Below are 25,208 nucleotides of genomic sequence, written 5' to 3'. Positions count from 1 at the left end.
ACAAATTTGTAACCCCAATAAAAAAAATTCGTCACTCACCTATCCGATGCGCAACAGCGGAGTGAAACTGCCACGTAGCTACGATGATTCTGTAACACAAATAAAACATTCAAATTATAGCAATGCTCTAAATGATAGGTATTTTAAAAAATAATTCTTATGCGTATCAAATCTATTTATTTTGCAATTATATATTTATTAAAGTATATAGTTTCCAAAAAAGATCTTTATAAAATAAATTCATATAAAATTGTAAATCATTTCTCTTTTTCCCGAATTATATAAATTTTAAATTCCCGAATTATATAAATTATACAAATTTTAAATTATCACTATCTATCCAAATAAATATAAAATTAATTAATTTTAACTTTGTTGACGAAAAATGTATATTTACCGAAAGGTTGCTCCGCCGATGCCCGACGCTCCCAAGCCTCCTCCTCCTCTCAGAATGTTAGGTCATCAGATCTCCTCGTAGCACAGGACACTCGCGAAAAACACTCGCGAATAATTATAATCGCACGTGGACTAATTTTAAATGCTTTCGCGCGTTATTTTAGGGCGCTTCATTGTCCGTGAAAATGTTAACTTCTGTCGATCCAATCCGATCACTTATAATCCTCCCGAAGCAAACACACGACGCGATGAATTAGCATTTAGTATTACATTCGTATAATACAGCAACATCGTGATATCACTCAGCTTGAAAAAAATGCGAAAAAAACGCGGAGCGACGCGCACTGCTACCTACCCGTACGAATAGCGGTTAGAGAATGATAGCACGCAGAGAACTCGTAAACATGGCGCGCGCTACTCGCGCTAGACGCGGCGCGTAAACAATGTTCAAGGCTACAACCCCTACAATGTGTAAAACAAAATATTTCAACAATATAACGAATAATGTCTAACATGAGACATCATAATGTCTTTTAATGACTCAATATTAAATATTGTAACAGTTACATTCTAAATAGCTTCTGAATAATCTATTATAGTGTATTTGTTATTTATTAAACTCGATCAAAGATACTTACGATCAAAAATAGATATATTGATATCTTATATATCTTATGCGTGTTACAATAAACGATTTATAATACATTAATTGTCGCTATACATACACATATATTACAAAATAGTGTGAATTAGGGATAAGTCAGTGAAAATTTCAAAACTCTCAATGTTATAAATATATGGATTAGATTTGATCATTATTAAGAAAATAATTATCGCCCCTAATTATCGCGTATTTATTATATTATAATATTTCAATTATATTAAAGTAAATTATATACTAAATGTCTTTGAAAAATAATTTATGGTGGGCTTGCGAATTTTTACATTCTGAAGGAAATTTAATTAATATGTTACCGTGAATATGTTAAGAATTAATGTTATATTAGATTATAATAATTCTAGCAAACAAAATTTAATGATTAAATCTAATCCATATATGTATCTATAATATTGAGCATTTTGAAATTCTTACTGATTTAACTATAATTTTCATATTATTTTGTAACATGTATATGTATAGCAACAATTAATTTATTGTAACAATTGTTTATTGTAACACAAAGACATAAGATACATCTAGATATTTATCTTATACAAGTCGTAACGAATCTATTACACGAAGTAGCAGATATGGGATAATAAATTATTTATTTATTTAATTATTAAAAGATATGTAAACGATTATAGTATTTATGATATAAAAATATTGTAGCACCTCATATCAATTAGGTACTATTCGTATTATTATTGAATATTTCGTCGTAGTCAAATTATATTAACGACGTAACCTTGAGTATTATTTACGCGCCGCGTAAAGCCAGCGCATGCGCACCGTGTGTATGGCGAGTAGCGCGCGCCGTGTTTACGAGCGCTCCACGTGCTACCATTCATTAACCGCCATTCGTACGGGGCGGTAGCGGTGCGCGTCGCTTCGCGTTTTTTTTACATTTTTCATTAATAAATGATACCAAACATGCTGTATCATGCGAATAACATTAAATTCTTATTAACGCTTGAGTAATGATTTGTAAGCGTATTGAAACGATGTCTTTAATAATATATATATATATATATATTATTTAATAATATATATATATTAGATATATATATATATATATAAATTAGATTATGTATATATATATAGAAAGGCGACTATCTATATATATTATTAAAAAGACATCGTTTTAAACGTTCGCTTACAATTCGTACGCTTACAAATCATTACTCACCTTAATAAGAATTTAATGTTATTCGCATAATACAGCAACGTTTGGTATCATTTAATAATGAAAAATGTGAAAAAAACGCGGAGCGACGCGCACCGCTACCGCCCCGTACGAATGGCGGTTAGTGAATGATAGCACACGGAGCGCTCGTAAACATGGCGCGCGCTACTCGCCATACACACAGTGCGCGTGCGCTGGACGCGGCGCGTAAATAATACTCAAGGCTACGTCGTTAATACAATTTGGCTACGACGAAATATTCAATAATAATACGAATAGTACCTAACTGATATGAGGTGCTACAATATTTTTATACCATAAATACTATAATAGTTTACATATCTTTTAATAATTAAATAAATAAATCATTTATTATCCCATATCTGCTACTTCGTTTAATAGATTCGTTACGACTTGTATAAGATAAATATCTAGATGTAATGTCTTATGTCTTTGTGTTACAATAAACAATTGTTACAATAAATTAATTGTTGCTATACATATACATGTTACAAAATAATATGAAAATTATAGTTAAATCAGTAAGAATTTCAAAATGCTCAATATTATAGATACATATATGGATTAGATTTAATCATTAAATTTTGTTTGCTAGAATTATTATAATCTAATATAACATTAATTCTTAACATATTCACGGTAACATATTAATTAAATTTCCTTCAGAATGTAAAAATTCGCAAGCCCACCATAAATTATTTTTCAAAGACATTTAGTATATAATTTACTTTAATATAATTGAAATATTATAATATAATAAATACGCGATAATTAGGGGCGATAATTATTTTCTTAATAATGATCAAATCTAATTCATATATTTATAACATTGAGAGCTTTGAAATTTTCATTGACTTATCCCTAATTCACACTATTTTGTAATATATGTGTATGTATAGCGACAGTTAATGTATTATAAATCGTTTATTGTAACACGCATAAGATATATAAGATATCAATATATCTATTTTTGATCGTAAGTATCTTTGATCGAGTTTAATAAATAACAAATACACTATAATAGATTATTCAGAAGCTATTTAGAATGTAACTGTTACAATATTTAATATTGAGTCATTAAAAGACATTATGATGCCTCATGTTAGACATTATTCGTTATATTGTTGAAATATTTTGTTTTACACATTGTAGGGGTTGTAGCCTTGAACATTGTTTACGCGCCGCGTCTAGCGCGAGTAGCGCGCGCCATGTTTACGAGTTCTCTGCGTGCTATCATTCTCTAACCGCTATTCGTACGGGTAGGTAGCAGTGCGTGTCGGTCCGCGTTTTTTTCGCATTTTTTTCAAGCTGAGTGATATCACGATGTTGCTGTATTATACGAATGTAATACTAAATGCTAATTCATCGCGTCGTGTGTTTGCTTCGGGAGGATTATAAGTGATCGAATTGGATCGACAGAAGTTAACATTTTCACGGACAATGAAGCGCCCTAAAATAACGCGCGAAAGCATTTAAAATTAATCCATGTGCGATTATAATTATTTGCGAGTGTTTTCGCGAGTATTCTGTGCTGCGAGAAGACGTTTAAAATTAGTCCACATGCGATTATAATTATTCGCGAGTGTTTTTCGCGAGTGTCCTGTGCTACGAGATCTGACGACCTAACATTCTGAGAGGAGGAGGAGGCTTGAGAGAAGCGTCGGGCATCGGCGGAGCAACCTTTCGGTAAATATACATTTTTCGTCGACAAAGTTAAAATTAATTAATTTTATATTTATTTGGATAGAGATAATGATAATTTAAGATTTGTATAATTCGGGAAAAAGAGAAACGATTTACAATTTTATATGAATTTATTTTATAAAGATCTTTTTTGGAAACTATAAATTATATACTTTAATAAATATATAATTGAAAAATAAATAGATTTGATACACGTAAGAATTATTTTTTAAAATATCTATCATTTAGAGCATTGCTATAATTTGAATGTTTTATTTGTGTGTTACAGAATCATCGTAGCTACGTGGCAGTTTCACTCCGCTGTTGCGCATCGGATCGGTGAGTGATGAAGTTTTTATATTGGGGTAACAAATCTGTGAAATTTGTCTTAGATTATTTTTATATATTCACTATAAAAATATTGCAGTTGGATATGTCTTTACAGATTCGTTGTCCTAAAATGAATAGATGTAGACAATTTAGAGTGTATATTTAATCCTGTAATGATTCATTTGTTGATTTATTGTATTGTAATAATGTGCAGACATATAGAACTCATGTTCATTGTGTCGATTTATCTTTCTTTGCATTTTAATTGCGAGATATTAATTGTACAAAAGTTATAAGATATTCTCGCAAAAAAATGTAAATAATTTAAACTTTTCAGAAATTTTTAAGAAATTAAATATGTATTTATATATATAATAATAATATAATAATTTAAAAATAATAGAATTTAATTTATTAGATATTCCTTTGGAAGTATATTAAGCCTTTTTAAATTGATTATATTTTCAAATTTTTTACATAAATATTTACTTAGTAATAAAATCGCGTAAAAGAAAGTTCTATTAAAGTAATAGTATTTTTCAATAAGTTTTCATTGAAATTTTTTTATGATATTTATTTCTCAGTAAATACAACAAACAAAGATTATAGAAAGATATTTATATTTACGTCTAATAATAATATACATTTATATTATGTGTATTTTTTTACCTATCTATATCCTATTCCTCTGTTTTATCAGGATTAAATATCTAAATCGGTGTAAATAAGATATATATAGTGTATACATAGAATGTATATATGTATTAAAAAATTCTTAAGTAATGTGTATCAAATAAATGGATGAATAATGAAAAGTAATAATCAATTATGTAACAAATATGCCGATTTGACTCCAATCATGTTTAATCTATTCATGTATATATAATTGTTAATAGAAATCCATTTTTCAGTAGTTATATAATAAAATAAGATATTTATACTAATTATAAGACAATATTGTACATAAGATTTCATAGATTTGTTGACTTACGTTGAGTCAGTAGAGGGAAATTGTATTTAAAACAAAGTACATATATTCTAAATTTTTAATTATTTATTAACTTGAATACAGAATTTTTACTCATAAAAACAAAATACTAGGAGAATTTGATGTTACATTACATTTCTCATATACCTCTTCAGTGGCGATTGCGTACAGATTGCTTAACATAGCCGAGGTAGTGAGCACCTTTTTGTGCTACAATGTGAATAAATGACTTAAATACTATCGGTGAGTAAGGACATTTTGCTTTAAGTGTTGTACATGAAATAATTTCAAAATCTGTTTAAAGAACAATACGCTATGAATTTGCATATTTTTTAAATAAAAAAAGAACTTATATTATATAATATAATTAATAATTAATGCAGGATTGACATCATAAATCCTCCTTTGCGGTAACGTTTGTATTATTATGATATGGTTAAATATTTTTCCTTATCTCAGTTATAAGCTCGATTTTTTTAAAAGTCACATACAATTTTATCGGGTTGGATATAAAATAATTTCGGGATTCCAATTGAAATATTTTCTGAATTTTATATTAAAGTCAAAAGCTTATATATTTTTAAGAATATAGGAAAATATTTACCAATATTTACGTTAATAGAACCCACAAGAGGAGGATTAAATGCTTCAATTTTGCAATAAAATCTGCGTTAAGATTTACAATAGTATTAATATTGAAACTTATTATCTATCACTTATATTTTTCATTATTAAACTGAAGGATATCTGTAAATCGGTATACATATTTGTATCGTTATATTAATCCTTCGATACCTGTAAAAATAATCTCACTTCTTAAACATATCCTTAGAGCATATGTATTTATATATATATACGTATTTGTCTTATTTTACTATACTTAAATTTTTTATTAATTTTTTATTAATCCTCAATATTAACAAGTCTCTGACTAAGTTTTCATTAATAAAGAATTATAATTTGTAATTTATCATGAAATATACAGAATATTTATTTTTAATAAATGGCACAATATTTACGCATAAAAGTAAAACAAAATAATTAATTATGCTTTATGTTAAATTCATAATAATATATTAATCTTGTAATGATATTAAATTATAAGATAGGAACGCTACATATAATTTGAGATATTAAAACTAAATGTAAACTTAGAATTAATACTCTACTTAAATTAATACTTCTATTAAATTATTTAAAAAACTAAGTGATTCATTATTTTCTATTGATATATATGTGTTCATAATATTTTAAAACACTTTTTAAATAATTTAATAGAAATACAAATTACATATCATAAAATATTTTAAAATAATAAATAATATGTTTCGTAAACATTGTGACCTTAAATTCACAAATTTAAAATGCATTAGTTAAAAAGAAAGAAATTTTAAATTATATATACAATTTTTCTGAGCCGCACTAATGATTATGATACAGACTTCTTTTAATTTTTTAAATTCTGATATATTTGATTGATATTTTTTTGTAATAGATGTTATAACAAAGTTATTCAAAATTAGAAATTAAATAACAAATTAAAACATATATTCTAATAACAGTTTATGTAAGTTAATAATCGTTTCTATAAAAATCTCACAGACTAACAGCTCAGAATTTTAAGAACTATTTATGATACACGTATTTAGAGCCGCATACATTCATACATATTTATACATATTTTTTCGATATTTTCATAATAATTGTGTCTTACTGAATTATTAAAACATATTTGACTTCTCTTATATTCGCTTGTTGATAGCTGATGCACTCAATATTAACATTTACCGGATGGTGTTTGTTAACGTATTAAAATCTGTTCTTATGTCGAGTAACGACATTAGCAGGAATTCACGAGAAATGTTCTCGAATACACCTCAGTATTGGATACAATACTATGATATCTTTAAAGTTCTTTACAAAGTACACACATTAAATATTAATCATCTGTATACAAAATTAAATCAAATGCCCTCATTACATTACAATCTCGCAAACATATGAAAATTGAAATTTATGCATTAAATATATTCTAGAATCAATAAATAATTTTTATGGAATGTCTTTAAAAATATTGTGACATAAATTGATACTTTTTCACGTAAATAATAATAATTAATATTTTGTTACATTTAAAATGAATTAGCATGTTCTATAGATGATTAATATATATATATATATATATATATATATTTTAATATATATACAATCTGTGTGCTGATCTTACGTTTGTCATATTTTTGGTACAATGACATTATTAGAGATATTTTTTACAACTAATCTGCGCAATGTTGCGCTGATATTTCCATATCCATAATAAAGTATTTAGTCAGAAAAATGAATTGTTATGCAAACATAGTCAACTCTATTATGAATTACATATGAATCGGACCTGTAATAAAAATAATTTTTGTAGAAATTGTTCGTATTAAAGGATATAATTTATAATAAATAGAAAGAAACTAAGAAACGTTCTGTTTTAAATATAAATGTATCTTTGTATATACTCATCAATATATTAAACTAATTGCTAGGATTTGGATTTTATATTATATGAACTGTCGTAAACTTGTTGCATTATTATTCGTGTTTTTAAAACTGTATGTACAAAAAACTTATCCTCTACGTCATGTACATTCACGATATTCATCCAGATTCATATAGTCGACAATCTTTGATAAATTGATTCAGACATACTTTTACATCGCTTCGGTTTCCACATTTGTTCATATTTGTTTAATGAGTTATGTGCGTATGTTCACACGAACTTCCTTATACACATCATTATCACGGAATGTTACGAATTTATTAACAATGTTGTTAATAATATCGACTATCAGAGAAAATAACCATCATTATGTGCTTTGGTGGAATGTAAACTTGAACTTTTCTTCATGAATATTCAAGATTGTACACTTAAAAATGTTCATTCGTTACTGACAAAACTTATATATAATAATTTGAAAATAATATGAATGTTATTTTCAAATATATATATATATATATATATTTTATTTTTTTGCAGGATGTCTACTTCCTGAAAAAATCCAAAAAATTTGAAATTCTTGGAGAATCTTTTTTATTCTTGAAAATCAGAGAATATTATGAAATTTTATTGCAATTTAAAGTTTTTTAAAATTTTATCTTTAAATTATGTCCCTCAAAAAATTTTTTGTTAACTTTGGTTTTATAACGCAAGCTATTACTATTATTACTAATCCGCTAATCATTTAAATTAGCAATCAAGATACATCCATGTACATTGTATATTACATTTAAGTTATGTATTTTCAAAAAAAATCGAATGTCTCCTTAAAATGATTAAGTCAAAACATTATAATATCCAAATATTAGTAGTTTTTCTTCATGATTAAAAAAGATGCATACGATAAAATAAATTTATTTCAAAATTGCATTTAAAAATTCTGTAATTTTATTTGGAATTTTGAATAAAAGTACTTGAAAAATTCGAGAGTTCGCAACAAGTTTTCTTACAATTTATAAAATAGACACCTTGCTATAATTTTATTACTTGCACTGTCACATTGTGCAAAATGCGTTTATACTGTAATTTATTGATAATTATAGCATTTTTTAGGCTTAATTTCTACAATTAATTTATATCATTAATAAAATCTTACGTTATTTTTATATCGGCAGCGATTGTAGTCCGTGTGTACACACATCAGTCAGATAAGCTTTAGCAATTTATCGATTACGGTACAATCATTTATTCACCGCCTTAAATTGAGCGATGACCGAGTTATTTATCTTTGTTTAGACAACGTTTGTGCACAAAATAATGACCAAATATATATCGTGTATCAATTAATCGTAACAAGACAAATATTTAATAATATTTATGATAAATTGGTTAAATACACAACCTAGATCAAGAGAGCGTATATAATATAACATTGGCACCTAAAAATATCTTGTCGTGTTATTATCACGGATAAATCCAAATAGTGTATATGTATTTCATCTAAAGTCAATCCATGATTTCTTTATTCTTTTAAATCATTTGGCCAATATTTTGTTGTATAAATAACAAGCCTAAATACGATTGTCACCTCGGCCAATATTCATCATTTCTTGCAATAACGAAAACTGGAATAGATATTATCGCAAAAAATAAAATGTTTCCAAAACATGATATATCAGTAAATGATATTTATGTATCTAAAGTTAAGATAATACTAAAACATTAACTAAAACAAATAGTTTATCATCTAAGGATAAAGGATAATATCGCAATAATAAGCGTTGATATACTTAGACTAAAACTATCTGCAGATGCGCAGCGAAGATAGTCTTTGTGATAATGTGTAGAAGGTGGATGTTCGTCCCCTGCTTTACACCATTCGTCCCGTGCTTTAAATTCCGCCTTAAAAAATAAAATAAGGTCAGTAATTAAATTACATTTAGCCATATTTAATCGTGTTACATATTGCAGTCCACGTATTACAATAAGATATAATATCTCTATGATACTTGTACCTGACAAATATCTCGGCAGGGGGGACAAATTAGAGCACCTTTATGTAACCAACCATTCTGCATAATTCTTATAATAAGTTCCTGTCCAGCATGATAACAAGTGTATGTATAATTACCAACCTGAGAATAAAAATAATTTCTTTTAATTCATTTGTTTCTGGTGATATTAAGAAAATTCGTATAAGTACTCATAACATTACGTTGTAACTAACTCACCATAATGTGTAATCTGCCAGCTTCGCATTTGTACAAGTAACAGCCGGAACCCCAATGCTGCCACTGACGCGCTTGTTTGCAAGTTCTCTCTTCCCACATATCATTGGTATGATCAAAACATCTTGAATGAGGACCATATTTCTCTAACGCGAAATTCTTATCTGGATCTAAACAACAAATAATATATTTCAAATAAATTCTATTATTTCTTTGTGCTTTGTCACAATATATATGTGTCGTGTAACTTACGCGGATTATTCTCCTCATAAAGACAATGAGAACCCCTGACTACTATATTTCGTGCTCTCCACGTGAATTCCTGTATGTAAGGACAGTAATCCGCCAGAGATACCGAACCGCCATAGTATTGTTCCTCTCCCGATGGTACGTGGGGAATTGAATCAAAGTTCTGCAATGGAAGAAATCGTCAACCGAGTTCTTCACATACTGCGAATATTCTCATGTTGCGATGTAACATCGTCTATATATATATATATATATATATATATATATATATATATATTCTGTTTGTATGCGTATCCGCTTTAAATATTTCAAAAATATTTCAATCACAAGATCACTAGAAATATTTCAATCGTTAGATCACTAGATATTTCTTACTTGATATTTCTTAGGTAGCGGTTGCGGATGTTTCACCAGATTACACAAGGCCACTGAACTCCGATCGTCTGTACATTCGGTCTGCAATGGATCTTGTTTCACTTTGTTGCAAAAAGGATGTATTGATTTTCCTCTGAAATATTTAAATATTTTCGCGTAATCATTGCAATATATATTTTATTTTTTTATATGTATATATATATATATATATATATATCTCAGTGTACTCACGACAACGGAGATGATTTGGAGGATATCCATTCCTTGCAGGATTTCATAGCGAAATTGCATCCCAGATTTTTTCCCCATCCTAGCTCTTGCGCCATCGAATAGTTGGCGCTATACCAACCAGTATCTTCCATAAGAGCGAGCGTTATCCTCGAGTAAACTGGATTTTGCGTGTGCGTCCCTGTCATGGCTTCGTTCTGAATAAACGAAAAAAATCAATCTATGATAGCAAATGTTGTTCAAATTTCCTATTGCAAATTTAAATGCGTAAAAATATAGTATAACACTGCATAATAAACATACCTCATACTTTAGAATTAGAATATTATAATATGATATTTTATATCAATATTTCAGAATTTAAACGTAAAACATTAAATAAAAGTTAAAATATAAAAATCGATTATCTTCATTTCTTATACTACGGCAGTTCGAAATCCTCGATTGAGTATTATCATATTACATGTGCGACGAATGATAAAATCGGAGACGCAAGCGTTACGCACCTCGAATACGCGCTTCTCCCAATGTGTAAGGGCTGTGCCATCCTCACCCTGGTCTTCCAATTCCGCACCCTCGAGTTCCGGGCAATTGAAGTGCGCTTGAACCTCGGCGCGGACTCGAGGCGTGACTATCATTTGCATGGTCCTCTCCACGTAACCGCCATGCACTTGCCAGCGAGGCCTGACCACGGTTTTGATCGTGTTCTCGCTCCACTGGTGCGTTTGTAACCTGCTCGAAACGAGTATCGAACGTTATTAGCATATGCTGATTTGGTAGTCGAAAGCTGTTGCCGTTGCCCGGTATAATAATCTCCTCCGCTATGCCATTGTAAATCATGTGATTGCATATTCGCGAATGCATCTCATTCGCAAGTAAATCAGGCGTTGAATAAACTATCGTTCACGAAAAAAATAAACGATAAATAACAAAAAAAAAATCGCAGAAACTCTCCGTTATTGAAATTTTATTTTAATCACTACGAAATGGAAAAGCTATAAAATAATTCAAAATCTCCATAAACTTCAAATAAAAGTTTCAAAAACCAGAATTATTTATTCAATTATTTCCTTCGATCATTCTTTTACAGCATTTTTTTTTTTCTATACGATTAATATACTTTTTCACGTGTTCGATTTATATTGAGAAAACAAAAGAAATTGTTCGTAATGTACTTTCCTATGTATTAAATGTTGAATATTTCGAGACTTTGCAGTGCGGGTTAGATAAATATAATTACAGTGAAATATCTCTCTTGCTTTTTCTTTCTCTTCGTCTATCTCCTGTATAAAGTGATTGATGCGATCGGTGAAACGCTGTTTTCGACCGAACGAACGACCCCTCCTCTATTCGATTTCAATATGACGGATGAATTTGCGAATGGTCATTTTGCCGGGGACACACGAGCATGAAATGAAAAATATTATTATGTTTAAGCGTGAGCGTGAAATCACTCGTCAGAATATCTCATATGCATAAATTGTTAGGGACATATGGGAATAGCGTATATAATGTGATAAAACGCGAGAAATTGAATGTAATGTCGACCGTGAGAAAAAAGCGTCAACCTCGTGTTATGAAACAATGAAGGAGATTAAACCCGTGTTGTCTTGATTTCTTGCTCGTGTGAAAATGCTTTTAAATCTCGTAGAAAAGTTTTTCGAAATTAATTCTCGACAAATCACACGAGCTGCAAAAATATCAGCTATTCGTACGTTGTCATATTACATGTTCAATTTATTACTGTAATTCAAAATAGTAATTTCACCATTTAGATCTAAATATCATATATTTGAATAATGCAAATAATTTCCATTTACATAAAATAGCTAATTAGAAACGTATAAAAAGCGACATAAATGTGTACTAATTATCACTAAAAGTTTAATCGGCACTATCAATAAAAACAAATCGTAGACAAGAATAATAATGGAATATTTAATGTGTAAAGCGAATAATTATTAGTAATTACAAAGTTAAGCGATAAATTATTATTTATTCTGCAGGTAAAGACAAACGCTCTATCATTTCACAAACAATCACACCTAATATCGCCGTGTCGTGTTAAGATCTATATCCCATTGAAATCTAAGATTACATAGATCCTTCCTTCCCTCTCTCCTCTCTCTCTGTCTTTCTCTTCTTCTGTTTCTCTATGTGCGTTGCTGCAGATTAACGTAAACCTTAAATGTAAGAGGATCCTCGTAGAGATATTCAGATGCGGTAGGGTGAGAATGCGCGAGATCACGAGCAGATGGATAACAGGAAATATAGAGAACGGTGGAATTTGTAACGGAGAACGCACAGCTTGTGACATGGAGCAGACGAAAAGAACGGTTGGAACTAAAATGAGAAGTAGCGAACACGACGGAGGATAAAAAAAAACCTGGAAGATAGAAAAAGGGGCTACAAAATTAAAGAAACAAAAGATTGTATGAAGAGAAGAAGGGAACGAAACTATTTCCGACAAAAATCTCTGTTCCTCAATTTAAGTATCGAGACATCGTTGAAAAAGAATCATAAAACTCTCTCAGAAAGTTTCTTTAGAGAGTTTAAGAAGTTCTGCATATATTACCGAATGACTTTATAATTCTCTAATGCTATGCAATGCGATGAGCGATGTTTTATTAGAGGGAGAGAGAGAGAGAGAGAGGGGGGGGGAGAGAGAGTAAGAAAGAAAGGAAATTCTATCTTCGCCAACATTCGAAACGCAAATCAACGCGATAATTCATGAGATCAGCTGAAGAAACCAGACACACTTGAAGAAATGCGCTGAGAACATACTGGAAAATTATACGCCGGAGCGAGCTTTAAGAAGAGACTTGTGAGAAACGCCAAAGTCATTTCTAAAATCTATTATAGTCTGGAACGCCATGGATCTGTTGCTGGAATTTCGCGATTCGAAGTGGAAAGACGTCGATTTTCGCCACTTGGCGGATGGACTCGAGCGAGATAGCGAATTGGGAAAGCGAACGGCGAGAATAAGAGAAGTAACTATGAGAGTAGCGAAAAGTAACGGATGGAGAACTGGAAAATAGACAGAAGGGTATGTGAAGAAGGATCGTATGGGGAAGAGCTCGCATCTGCCAACGCCGGAAGCTAGTTCGTTACGGTCCGTCGACTCGTATAGAATAGGATACCAGGAATTTTCCAATTTTAAAGGCAGATACACCGTCAGACAATTGAGGCAAGAGAGAGAGAGAGATAGAGAGGAATAGCTAACGCATCGTAGTTGAGTGATGAAATGATGAACAAAGCAAAGTATTTATTTTCTCTCTTTCCCTCTCGTAACACAAAAGTAGCGTAACAATTTCAGCAAAACTGAGTGAGACAAAATTCATTCTTCTACGAAAAAAGAAATCAAGCATGAAAAAATATTCATTTAAATGTTCTTCATGCTTAAATGTTCTCTATTGGTAAAAATTTATGTAGAGGGAATCGATCGTGTATAGTGTGAATTTAGTATTCCAAGAAGAATATCCTTTTTAGCTGTGTTAATCATATTTGGAAAACGTAAAGTACAATTTCATGCGCATTTGAGGAACTATTCATATCGTACTGGCTAATTTAATTTCATGTTCAAAGAAACGGACTAATATAATTTGCGCGTCTTTCATGCGATAATAAAAGAATCTTAATATAAGACGTACAAAAGGTAGAACGTACTTTTCATTAAGAGGTGGTTTTCCGGTATCGCTTCTTCTGGGCGTTCTGGGCTCACCATTCTCGTCTCTGTAGAAAGCGTATAAGCTCACAGAAAATCCTAAAGCATGCAGGATCTCGTGTTTAACGGTGCTGAGCAATGTTTCCAACTCCTGTGGTTTCGTGCTGATGCTTCCCGGGCATAAGTTGGCATGACCAGCTATTGGCCTGGAAGCAATTTAGTTCGCTTTAGCAGCCGCAAAATCACCTTTCGTTTTTATTTTAATTATAGCGTCTCGAAATTATCTTAGGTCTTCTCTTACTATTTTCTTGGACAAGCGTTCTCTAAGATACTTGTAAGATACGTATACGATATTAGCAGAAGAATAAATTTGCATGCAGACATAAAAGCATGTAATTTCCGTGAAGGGTACGTGGATCGATATCGATCGATAAAGCTATGTAATATCGTATGTTATGTAAAATATGTTTTTTTCACACTCGAATTCCAAGGATTTTTCCATAAGCAAGCGGCAACGCAGCGCACGAATATCGTCAATCTATCACGATCAGACGTCGTGCGAATAATAAAATTCGCGCAACGCCATTTACATCGACCGTGGTACGACGTGCGCGACGTATGTACCTGACAGACAAATTTAATCTACTTAATATGCGTTCACGTTTCGGCGAAGTCATAAAGTTAGACGTCAAATCAGAGAGCGTCGAGTTTTGCTTTTGCAATTTTCCATTATAAATTCGATCCTATAAAATAGTTCCTCGATTGCAATCGATTTTTTCCCCATATTTTCCAGGTAAATAATAGATCATTAAAATTAATTTATCAGTAAATTAACGGACTATCTATTCTTTGCATTATTATTATTGATACAATCGTAATAATTTATCTAGAGATAAAATAAAACAATTTAAAACCATTAAAACCAAAGTAAATTTAAATAAGTAAGAAAATTTTTGGAAATCATTCAGTGCGTAAACAAACTAAAATACATCGTTTTAATTAAAATCATTAATATGAGTATTCGCCATTGTTAAATCGCTCGTTTCGTACAAACAATCTCTCTTATAAATCTTGTCAAATATTTAATCCGACGTCCTCATGAAATATATTCATGCCAGATGTTTGCCTTCGTCTGTACGCCTTCGTTCATACAAATAGCTAAAATTGCACAATGTTTCAATCATGACACGCACTTATTCAATGTATTAATGCATTATTAATAACGTTCTCAAATATCAAAATATCGCGAAAACTCTACATTCACGTTATTATTAAATAATGATGAAAAATGTACTTTTTAATTTATATGAATTTATATGAATATTATATAGAAACCAATATTTATACAATATTTATATGACAAAAAATAATATGAGATTCTCCATATAAACTTACAATTTTATAAAATCTGAATGTTTTATTAAAAATATTATAGGATCAAAAAATATATATAATAAAATTCATTTATTCTATTATATGTTTTATATATATTATTATTATGTATTACTTTTATTATTATGTATTACTTTCGACTAATTAAATTAATAAGTTGGATTTACCGATCCAATGCTGCTTCTTGTTGACAATGAGCGGCATAAGCTACCGTTAAACCCTTATGACATCTCTCAGTTTGCATGGCGGATACGTAAAAGACGAAATCGGCACCGTCGATTCCTGGACCAGCCTTACTTCCTTCAGCTATTCCGCAATTGTGTCCTGTCGCGTTGCATGTTCTACAAACCTATATAAAAACATACACATTTAAAAAAAAAAATCAGTATATAAAGCATAAAAAACATGTGATAATTAGAGAAAAAATTGTTTTTATTTTAAAGAAAAATTTAATAATAATAATAATAATAAATTTAATTTCTCAATTTCGGCAAAATTATGAATTAAAAATGGAAAGAAAATTATCGCCTTTTATGACATCAAGAATTTGAGAATCTCACATCGACATAAAACAAAATCAGACAATCCTGCTCATCATAATGAGTGTCAAACGCGATGAGTTCACACGCGAAATACTGTAAAGAAGATTGCATCCTGTAAACGACGAAGTATCCGGAAACATTAACGCTGACGAACCGGAGCGGAATCGCATTACCGTCGAGAACACCTTTGGCGAGAAGGTAAATAATTTTACGCCGTCAACGACAAGGGTGATGACGCCCTCGCTCTAATAAGTTATCCGACACCAATTCGCCTCTCAGGGCCACTCATCAATTAGCGCCTCTCGCTTCCACGCTGTCATTACAGTTCATCCTTTCAAAACGAGTCTCGGTAATCGATCAAGATGAAGCGTCAATATCATATCTCTTATTTCGAATATACGTGTGTTACGTGAAAATATAAAAATCTGGTCATTTGTCGCAATCATAATTTCATCTATCGTGAAAACAGCAAAATTTTTTTTCAATAAAATTATTATTAATTTTTACAATCAAAATATAATTATTCAAGATAGTAGGATATTTTTTTTTAAATTTGATAGTTATATACATGTACATATATAAATAGGGAGCATAAAATACAAAATTAAAGAGAAAAAAAAAGTATTCTAAAAAGAAATATTCATAAAAGAAGTATTCTAAATGTATTTTCTCTCTCTTTCTAATTGATTGTAGATACATTAAAAAAGTTTTAATCAATTTTTTCTTTTTAAAGATTTAAATAAATGACGTTTTGTTTTCACGATTAATTAACTTTCAATATTAATTTTCATATAATTCAAATTTTCTCTATATCAAAATAAATAATTATTTAAAATTAATTTAAAAAATGAAATTTTTGTTGATAAATAAATTGTCGATTCCATGTGATTTCCCAATGCCTAAAATACGCCAATGCTCGATCTACTCCTTTGACTAGCTCCGATATTTATTGCACAATTTAACTCGGCTTAGAGAACTTATCGGGTAATTACTTACGTCAAGATGGTCCTCCGGGACGCGTACTTCACCGCACATAGTAACAGGACGGCAAGTATCTATACAGTGTGTGTGGTGGTCCTTGACAAAAACTTGACTACTCTCGCATTTCCTGCAAGCATTCCAAGATGCCGGAACTTATTCACGGAAATAAAGCTTGTCAGAATTAGATTGTGAAGTATCGCGTTTCCACAAGCCGGGCAAACCGGAAATTGCCCAGAGAAATAAAGTTTGTTGTTAATTAAATTATAAAATATCGCGATATTAAACTCTCAACACAAGCAAAAATGGTTTAACGTTATTTAATATAAATTCTTGATGTAAATTAACTGACTTGTAACTTCCCGCGGGACATTTATTTCGCAGACTTGTAAATACAAAAATTTCAATATAAATTCCCATAATAATTATGTGTTAAATTTCAATGCATTTTCAGCAAAAAAAAAAAGATTTTATATTACATTTGAATAAATCTGTTCATAAATACATCCTGTAAAAAAAATAGCTATTAAGACTTATAAGTGAGAGAAACAGAATTTTATTTTCTTCATCTATTGGACATTCTCTTTGCGAAAACTTGTGCGGAATTATTAGCTGTTATTTAAGCAAAAGCACTTGAGGAAATCGAATAAAATAGATATTAATAAAAGAAAATCTGGAGAGAGTGAAGTCGTTTTAAGTACAAAAGAACAACATACACTATTTATAAAGAATTATAAATCAAATTATATGCGATATAACTTAATTTAAAAAAAAACTAAAAATAATATAATAAAATCAATTAAAATTACCAATAAAAACTTTTTATGCTGAATTATGCTTTTATGATAAAGGTTAATTTACGTGTCATTATTTTTTTCTCATTTATATCAATATATTCTTCTAAAGCGTTTATTTTCAAATATGTAATTTAATTAAATAATGCGTCTGTGTGTGAAAACGTTTTCATACATTCACGTGCCAATAAGTATTTAAATGAGAGTTTCAGTTTAATATTCTATTAAAGTCTACTTAAAATTAGCTTCTGTGTAAACGCGCTATGTAAATTAGTACTAGTATTATTAGTATTAGTAGCATGATGATATTGACGCGGGATTACAATGAAGCTGACCATAGCCTTCACATTATGCTCTCTTTTTCCAAAGTACTGTATATCTTCGCGAACGTTTTTGAGTGGTATTATCTGACGAGAGTCAAAACACGACAGAGTCGTTGCTCCGGGACATCCCGATGGAACTGAAATGGCTATCGCAGGACAACGATGTTCCATCGCCGGACGATATCGACCCACCAGTATATACTTTTACAAAGTAAAAGTGGATACGACTATATCAGATACGATGGTGCTATCGGCAAGCAAGGATAAAGAGGGCTCTAGGGAAAGGTGAACACTAAAGAGAAGGTGCACTTCGCTAAATAAACGTCGTGACACAAGCATGTTCGACATCTTTGGGAAGAAGACGTTCTCGCTGATACCACATCAAAATTGAAAAAGAAAAAATGATACGCTATTTAGAAAAATACACTATCTAGTGATGTGCAAATCTTCTCTTTAAAAATATAAATTTTATATGGTAAAAAATAAATTCCAGCAAAATATAAAAGGCAAAATATAATGAGTCTATAATTATCTTGCAAATTGGATAAAATAGAGAATAATGCTAAAAAGGATTTCTATAGAAATAATCATTATGAATATTCCTTTTATTTGTTTAATTGATTTATTTTTGTTGAGAGAGATGCATTAATTATATTTTGACAACAGTACGTATAAAATATCAAAGTCATGAAAATATCATCAATATTAAATTTACTATAAATGATTACAATATACACAATATATATTCAAGTTATAATAAAAGGGAGGGGAGGGAGAATTAACCAGATCGGGTATCATGAACGGACTGATTAATTTTCACCGAACAATATGCGGATAATATCAGCGTCCGATATTATGCGACATTGATCACTGTAAATTGGATGAAAGACCAAGAGAATTAATTAATGTCGCATCGCTAATGAGAAAAATGTCTACTATTAACGTTACTATTACGTTACGTAATATAATATAAACCGTGTAATTTGCTGTTGTACAAGTTTCACATCCTTTTACGTTAACGAAGAGAGAAAAAATTAATTTTTCGGCATTACATTATGTGTAAATCCGGAAAGTCTAATTATCCCTTAAATCTGGATTTTACGGTTTCCAAAGCTACGTAATAAATATGTAAGTCGCTAATTGAATCACGTTTCAGCCGAGTTGATATGTAAGGCAAAACAGTTTTCTGATTTCATTGAAAATCCAGATTCGTATAGTCGAATGGACATCTGGTTGTTCGAGAAACTTTTAAAGAAAAGCCTCTCAACATATATGTAGCTACTATCTGCCGTAGCGAAAATATTTTTCGTGTCCTAAGATCATGGTGTATAAGTCTTTCAATTTCTTGGAATTTACGATTTCGATCTCGCGTAACGCCAAGCTTCGAAATCGACCACGTAGTCCACAGGAAGAAACGCTGTCCGTAAATAGTACAGCAGTTTCCAAGCAATTTACTGTTCCGTTAAGAGTATCCTCCGGCTTCTTCTTCTTGTGTCTTCTTCGTTCAAGATCCTCGCAGAGAAAACGGAGATGCGACTTAAACCGTTTCTCTATTGCCGACGCGAGATACATTCTTGTCAAGATAAAATCTCGCAATTTCGGAGACTTTGAAAGTCGGTTCGATATCGCTATCATTTTTTTGCGAAAATTATACTCATTTCCTTTTTTCAAGAGAAATAAAACAGTTAAAAATATTTGCTTACGACAGCATGAAAAATGCAACACATTAAATCTTTTTATATCTTGAATTTATTTCTCTTAAAAAATATAAGAACAATAGTGGAAATTTATCAATTTAAATGTAAGTACGTGAAATTGAAAATATTTTTATAGATTAAGTTTTAGAAAAATAAAATAATATTATATGCATATTTAAAATCAAACTTTGATAGAACTTTAATCTGAAATCTAGTTCCAAATCTGAAAAAAGTATAAAATTTATAAATGTTAATCGATATTCTCTTTTTTTATATTCTTTGGACAAAATAGCTGTACAATAATAGATGGAAGACAAAAATTATTCATTCTCTAATAGTGGAAATTTATCAATTTAAAATGTATGAAATATAAGTTTTATGTAATTGTGCCTAATGCTTATTTATTAAAAGTGTATGCATGTTTATTTCTCTCTCTCATTATAATATTTTATTTCATATTAATTGTCTCATATTTGCCTAACGTGCAAATTTTAATCCAACGTAGAAGCGTGGGCTTACAGAGTTAGCGCTTAATCTCTTTGGGATGACGATTGATCCTACCAAAATGACGTTCGATCCCATCTAAATACACACATATGTGCAAACGATGAATAAGCGAAAATCTAACTACTAATCAACGATACGTTGCATTAGCAAACAGGAGAATATATGAGATAAAGTATGTCACAATCATACAGTTATTCAAAAGTTATGTATATATTTTATTATATATTATAAAAATTAATATTAATAATTCCTAATCATACAAAAGATACATACAAAATGTAACAAAACTTTAATGCCACCGGACATATTCACCGACAACATTCATTTTGATGAGATGTTTTGTATTTTTTCAATTAAAATTTTCTCAAACTTAATATACTGCAACTTAAAAATGATATTTATACTACATAAACGTATAATAAATCGCATATACTACATAAACATATAAAAGTATCCGATCATGTACGCATGTGATCCTACATTACATAGAAGTGTGAAGTTGGCGTTCGACTATCCGTAGCTTCTTTGATATTGGAATTTTCGAAATTCGGGAATACTTTCCAACACGATCGCAAGGACGAAGACGCTAATGGTGACTTCCAAAGAACTTTATCGTTCAGGTAACTTAAAGGAGTCCCGAGCACTTTGAAAGCACCACTCCGCTACACTTACTCGGGACACGTAATGCCAGGAGTACGGATTTGTTGCAGTGACACGCTTTCTGCATTACCAAGAGTTCGTTGGGTACCGACACCGACCCAACATCCTTCGGTTCCTCTGAAGGTGTATAACAGCTGGTAGAAACCGCATGATTCACAGTTATCATGTGGTCGAAAAGAATCGCATAACGAAACGAAAAAGAATCACATAAAAATTAAATTAAATTAACACAAATTTTCAGAACTATACGAGACGTACACATTACTTCTCACAAGCATATCCATTTCAGAACAATCATCTTATTCTTATTCTTTTAAATCTTTAACTAATTTATATGCAGAAAATGAATTGTAAAATAATATTACAAATATATTCATTCCGAATGTACTATAAAAGTTTCCAGATTTTATTTCAATTTTTATTAAATAACGTAAGTTTCATTGACGATATTATAATGCGCGACTGCAAACTCTTACAGTATTCAAAGTGATAATGTTCTTCACTTAGCGCTCGAGTCAGTCCTTTGTAGTGAACATTCCTAGAGATAAAAGCAGAAGGCGTTTATATGCGCCTTATGCGGTGTACATACGCGCGTATATGCATATATATATGTAACTGAGAATGCTCATTTTCCTTTGAAAACGGAAATCCGTTATATTCGTCTTCTTCCTGCATCCTTTCAGTCACAATAGTCCCTTAGATTCTCCTACGTTGCCGCAGCAATGAGTGTTAATGCGATTCTAAAACTACTTTAGTACACGTATAACGATGTCGTCCCATCTTCGTAAGAATTTAATATAACGGATTATATTCGCCAAATTTTCTTATATCAGTCCACTATATTTTTCGCACTGTCGTGCTTAAATTATTACTAAAATACTGAATGGATAACTCCGAAAAAAAAATTCCGCTATAATTTTATAATTTTGCATCTCATAGACTGGATATTAAACTCATAATAATATAATAATATCGAGACTTGTTACATATTGGTCATAATGGGTAAAAATACGACTGCTCACGAACACCGCTATATATACTCGTAAATTTTGCACACGTATAAACTAAAGTAGCAAAGTAGTTAAGGATGAAAGTACTTAAGAGAGAAACTTCTCCAAAAATGGCGAATAGTCATCGTATTGAGTGGCACACCTGGTCTGACATATAAAGCGGCTTACTACTTGCGTACGGATCCTTCATTGACGATGAAGCAGACTGAGCGCGCAATATGTTCGGCCGAAGTCAACAGCAATGCAAACTACTGCGGCCTACAGGTCAAGTGTTATATTCTCGTATGTGATCAGCCTATAGCCGCTACGCAAATGTTGGCGGATTCTAACTTTGCGGTAGCTAAGACCGCGTTAACACTGACCGCTAAAGACCACGTAGATTAAACCTACCAATAGGGAAACATCAAGTACATTAATTTTCGAAAGCCCTTCTGACGTACGAGAGCTAAATTGATAAAGAATTTAGTTCCAAAAACGTGCGCGTCACAAAATTTATTTCGTTATCAAGAGTGACGGGTGATAAAAAAAATTGCCGGTAATGGTGATAAAGAGACGAGATAAATGAAATAAATAAAGTCACCGAAACGAAGATTAATGCCGACTCGTCAATTATCTCATACTTCTCGCTCAAACGACAGCAATTTTCTCGATAACGAGCAAGCAAAATTGAAAAATTAATTCAAAAAAGACTTGAAAAGCACAAGATATCAATCAATCTCGTGCAATAGCAATAGATTGTCATATCTGTTGTGCCTTTTACTTTATTAATTGCTTAAAAAAGGAAAGATACTAGTTAATGCCAAGAAGTTTTCCTGGTGCATTCTGAATGCAATAACTATTTGCAATTTCTCAGGATTTATTATTCTTTGTAATGAAGATACTAAAGCGTAACTTTGTAATAAAGAAAATATAAAGATATCAAACCTTATGATATTTGATATTGCAATTAATATTTAAGAAAACTATAAATATATAATAATATTATATATTTAAATATATAATGTATTCTTTAGGTACGTAACAAAAATAAAAAATGTATTGAGATGCAAGATTACTGTAATGCTGAATTTTGTTTTAAAAGAAAGAACAAGAATTATCAATTAGAGGTAAAACTGTGTAAGGTAAAAATGTTTCAAAATTCCTCAATATAACCACGTTTAAAAATTTATTTAATTTATATTCCTGAACCGCATATTAAATTCAAAGTACAAAATACGAATATATTCGTTGCAAGAATTTACTTATTAAAAGAACCAGAAATAAGTTGCCTTTTTAAAGGCAACTTTAAAAGACAACCTATCCGAGGATTAAATAAAGAACTTCATATTTCTGTTAGCGAGGTGTAATTCTAAAGATGGATACAGAGATGTCACCTCATACTCCAGGTTTATTTTACACTTTTACACTTTTTACACTTCATTACCCATTTAAAGCTTTCATGTTAAAATATTCCTTTTATTTATATATCTACTTTGATATGTTGAAACGTACTTGCTAGTAAAAAAAAAACCGCAATAAGAGGATAACGTTAATGAGTCATCACGTGGTTTGCGGCTGAAGTTAAGAACTGACGTTAATTAGGGCGGTATACGTCATTATTCCTTTTCAGTAAGCTACATTTCTCGTTTCTCGTTTCTACCGCGTCGCGTTCCGCGTTACAAACAGCGGAGACGTGACGCTGCCAGTATATAAGCTCGGAGAATAGATGGAAGATTGGTCCTCTTCGACATAATTATGTCTCTTTGATATAATTATTTGTAGACGTGTGAATGAAGCATACATAACACATATCTCAATCTCCAAATCCTTTCGTTTATTTTCGGACATTTATTTTCGGAAAATAAATGTATTTTGAGCACGAGATTCAAATCGAAAAGCACAAAAATAGCGCAACAAAATGAAAGAGATATTTTTTATTAACTTTATTATGATAATTCATGCTATTATAAAGTAATTTATTTGAAAGTAATTTATTCATATATCCATTCTGGAAATGTAAACATTCACATTGCTGTATAAAATTTGTTTGTAATAATTGAAACATGCTCGATATAAACTGCCAATCAATATTGCAAAAACAAAAGAAAAGAATTAATGAAAGAAAATCTGTCATTAATTGATCGAACAGTTGAGTGATTCAAACAAGCTCGGGAAATGATGGAGATCCAATTACAATGTGATCTGTTAACGCACTCGAACTTCACTAATTATCCTTTGTAACCTGTAACCCTTTGATACCACGTACTTAAAGTATAACTAAGAAAATTTTTCAAAGCTGCCAACGGCTAATAATTAATTTTCGTGTAATGTCGACGCGGCAACGAAAAAAGCTCTTTCATATAGCGACGTCACACAGGCGCACCTTAAAAAAGATCTCCGTGCCGTGGTGAGAATACCGAATATATAGTATTTCGTTAATTAGCTGGTATTAAAACGTTCCCTTTTCTTGAGAGACAATAGTACATTGTTTTCTCCGTCGCGAACGCCTTAGAAAATGTGAAAGTAAGAATGATCGTATTTACGGGGAATAAGATGTCCTTTTAAAGGCATTTCATAAAGGTTGGCTGAGGCCATTCTTTACTATTTAAGCTTTTCATGACAGCGCTCACAAGTCTCTCTCTGATAGCTTGCTAAATTTATCTTTGTCGACATTAACCTTTGACATTTTCCTGCTAATTAACCTGAGTAAGCTTACGTCCAGTCATTATAATAAAACTATTTGTCTGTAAATTAATAGCAACTTGATAATGTTTTATTATTCGATAAATCAAGAATTAATTTAGCGAGTTACGTACTCGTCATAAAGTCTCA

General features: G+C 30.7%; 1 protein-coding gene and 1 long non-coding RNA gene across 4 annotated transcripts in view; both read right to left on the bottom strand.

Moving 5' to 3' along the window:
• Window positions 1-746, bottom strand: part of LOC148937964 (uncharacterized) — a 29,078-nt gene extending 28,332 nt beyond the window's left edge. The window contains exons 1-2 of the long non-coding RNA XR_016137944.1: window positions 398-746; window positions 40-89 (exon numbers count right to left, since the gene is read on the bottom strand). This is a non-coding gene — a long non-coding RNA (uncharacterized LOC148937964). The remainder of the gene's footprint in view (window positions 1-39; window positions 90-397) is intronic.
• A 4,563-nt stretch (window positions 747-5,309) lies between these two features.
• Invadolysin (leishmanolysin-like peptidase, invadolysin) overlaps window positions 5,310-25,208 on the bottom strand; it is a 257,502-nt gene continuing 237,603 nt past the window's right edge. For all 3 annotated transcript variants that reach the window (XM_011647322.3, XM_011647324.3, XM_011647326.3), the window contains 10 exons: window positions 17,425-17,536; window positions 16,054-16,235; window positions 14,497-14,700; window positions 11,337-11,562; window positions 10,834-11,027; window positions 10,603-10,735; window positions 10,231-10,390; window positions 9,982-10,148; window positions 9,766-9,885; window positions 5,310-9,652 (listed from right to left, as the gene is read on the bottom strand). In XM_011647322.3, the coding sequence (XP_011645624.2) occupies window positions 9,494-9,652; window positions 9,766-9,885; window positions 9,982-10,148; window positions 10,231-10,390; window positions 10,603-10,735; window positions 10,834-11,027; window positions 11,337-11,562; window positions 14,497-14,700; window positions 16,054-16,235; window positions 17,425-17,536 (1,657 nt within the window). In that variant the 3' untranslated portion in view covers window positions 5,310-9,493. The remainder of the gene's footprint in view (window positions 9,653-9,765; window positions 9,886-9,981; window positions 10,149-10,230; window positions 10,391-10,602; window positions 10,736-10,833; window positions 11,028-11,336; window positions 11,563-14,496; window positions 14,701-16,053; window positions 16,236-17,424; window positions 17,537-25,208) is intronic.

This window comes from Pogonomyrmex barbatus, unplaced genomic scaffold (assembly GCF_055798465.1).
Source record: "Pogonomyrmex barbatus isolate J1 unplaced genomic scaffold, ASM5579846v1 scaffold1, whole genome shotgun sequence".
NCBI lineage: Eukaryota > Metazoa > Arthropoda > Insecta > Hymenoptera > Formicidae > Pogonomyrmex > Pogonomyrmex barbatus.
This window is presented reverse-complemented; position numbering and strand designations above follow the sequence as displayed.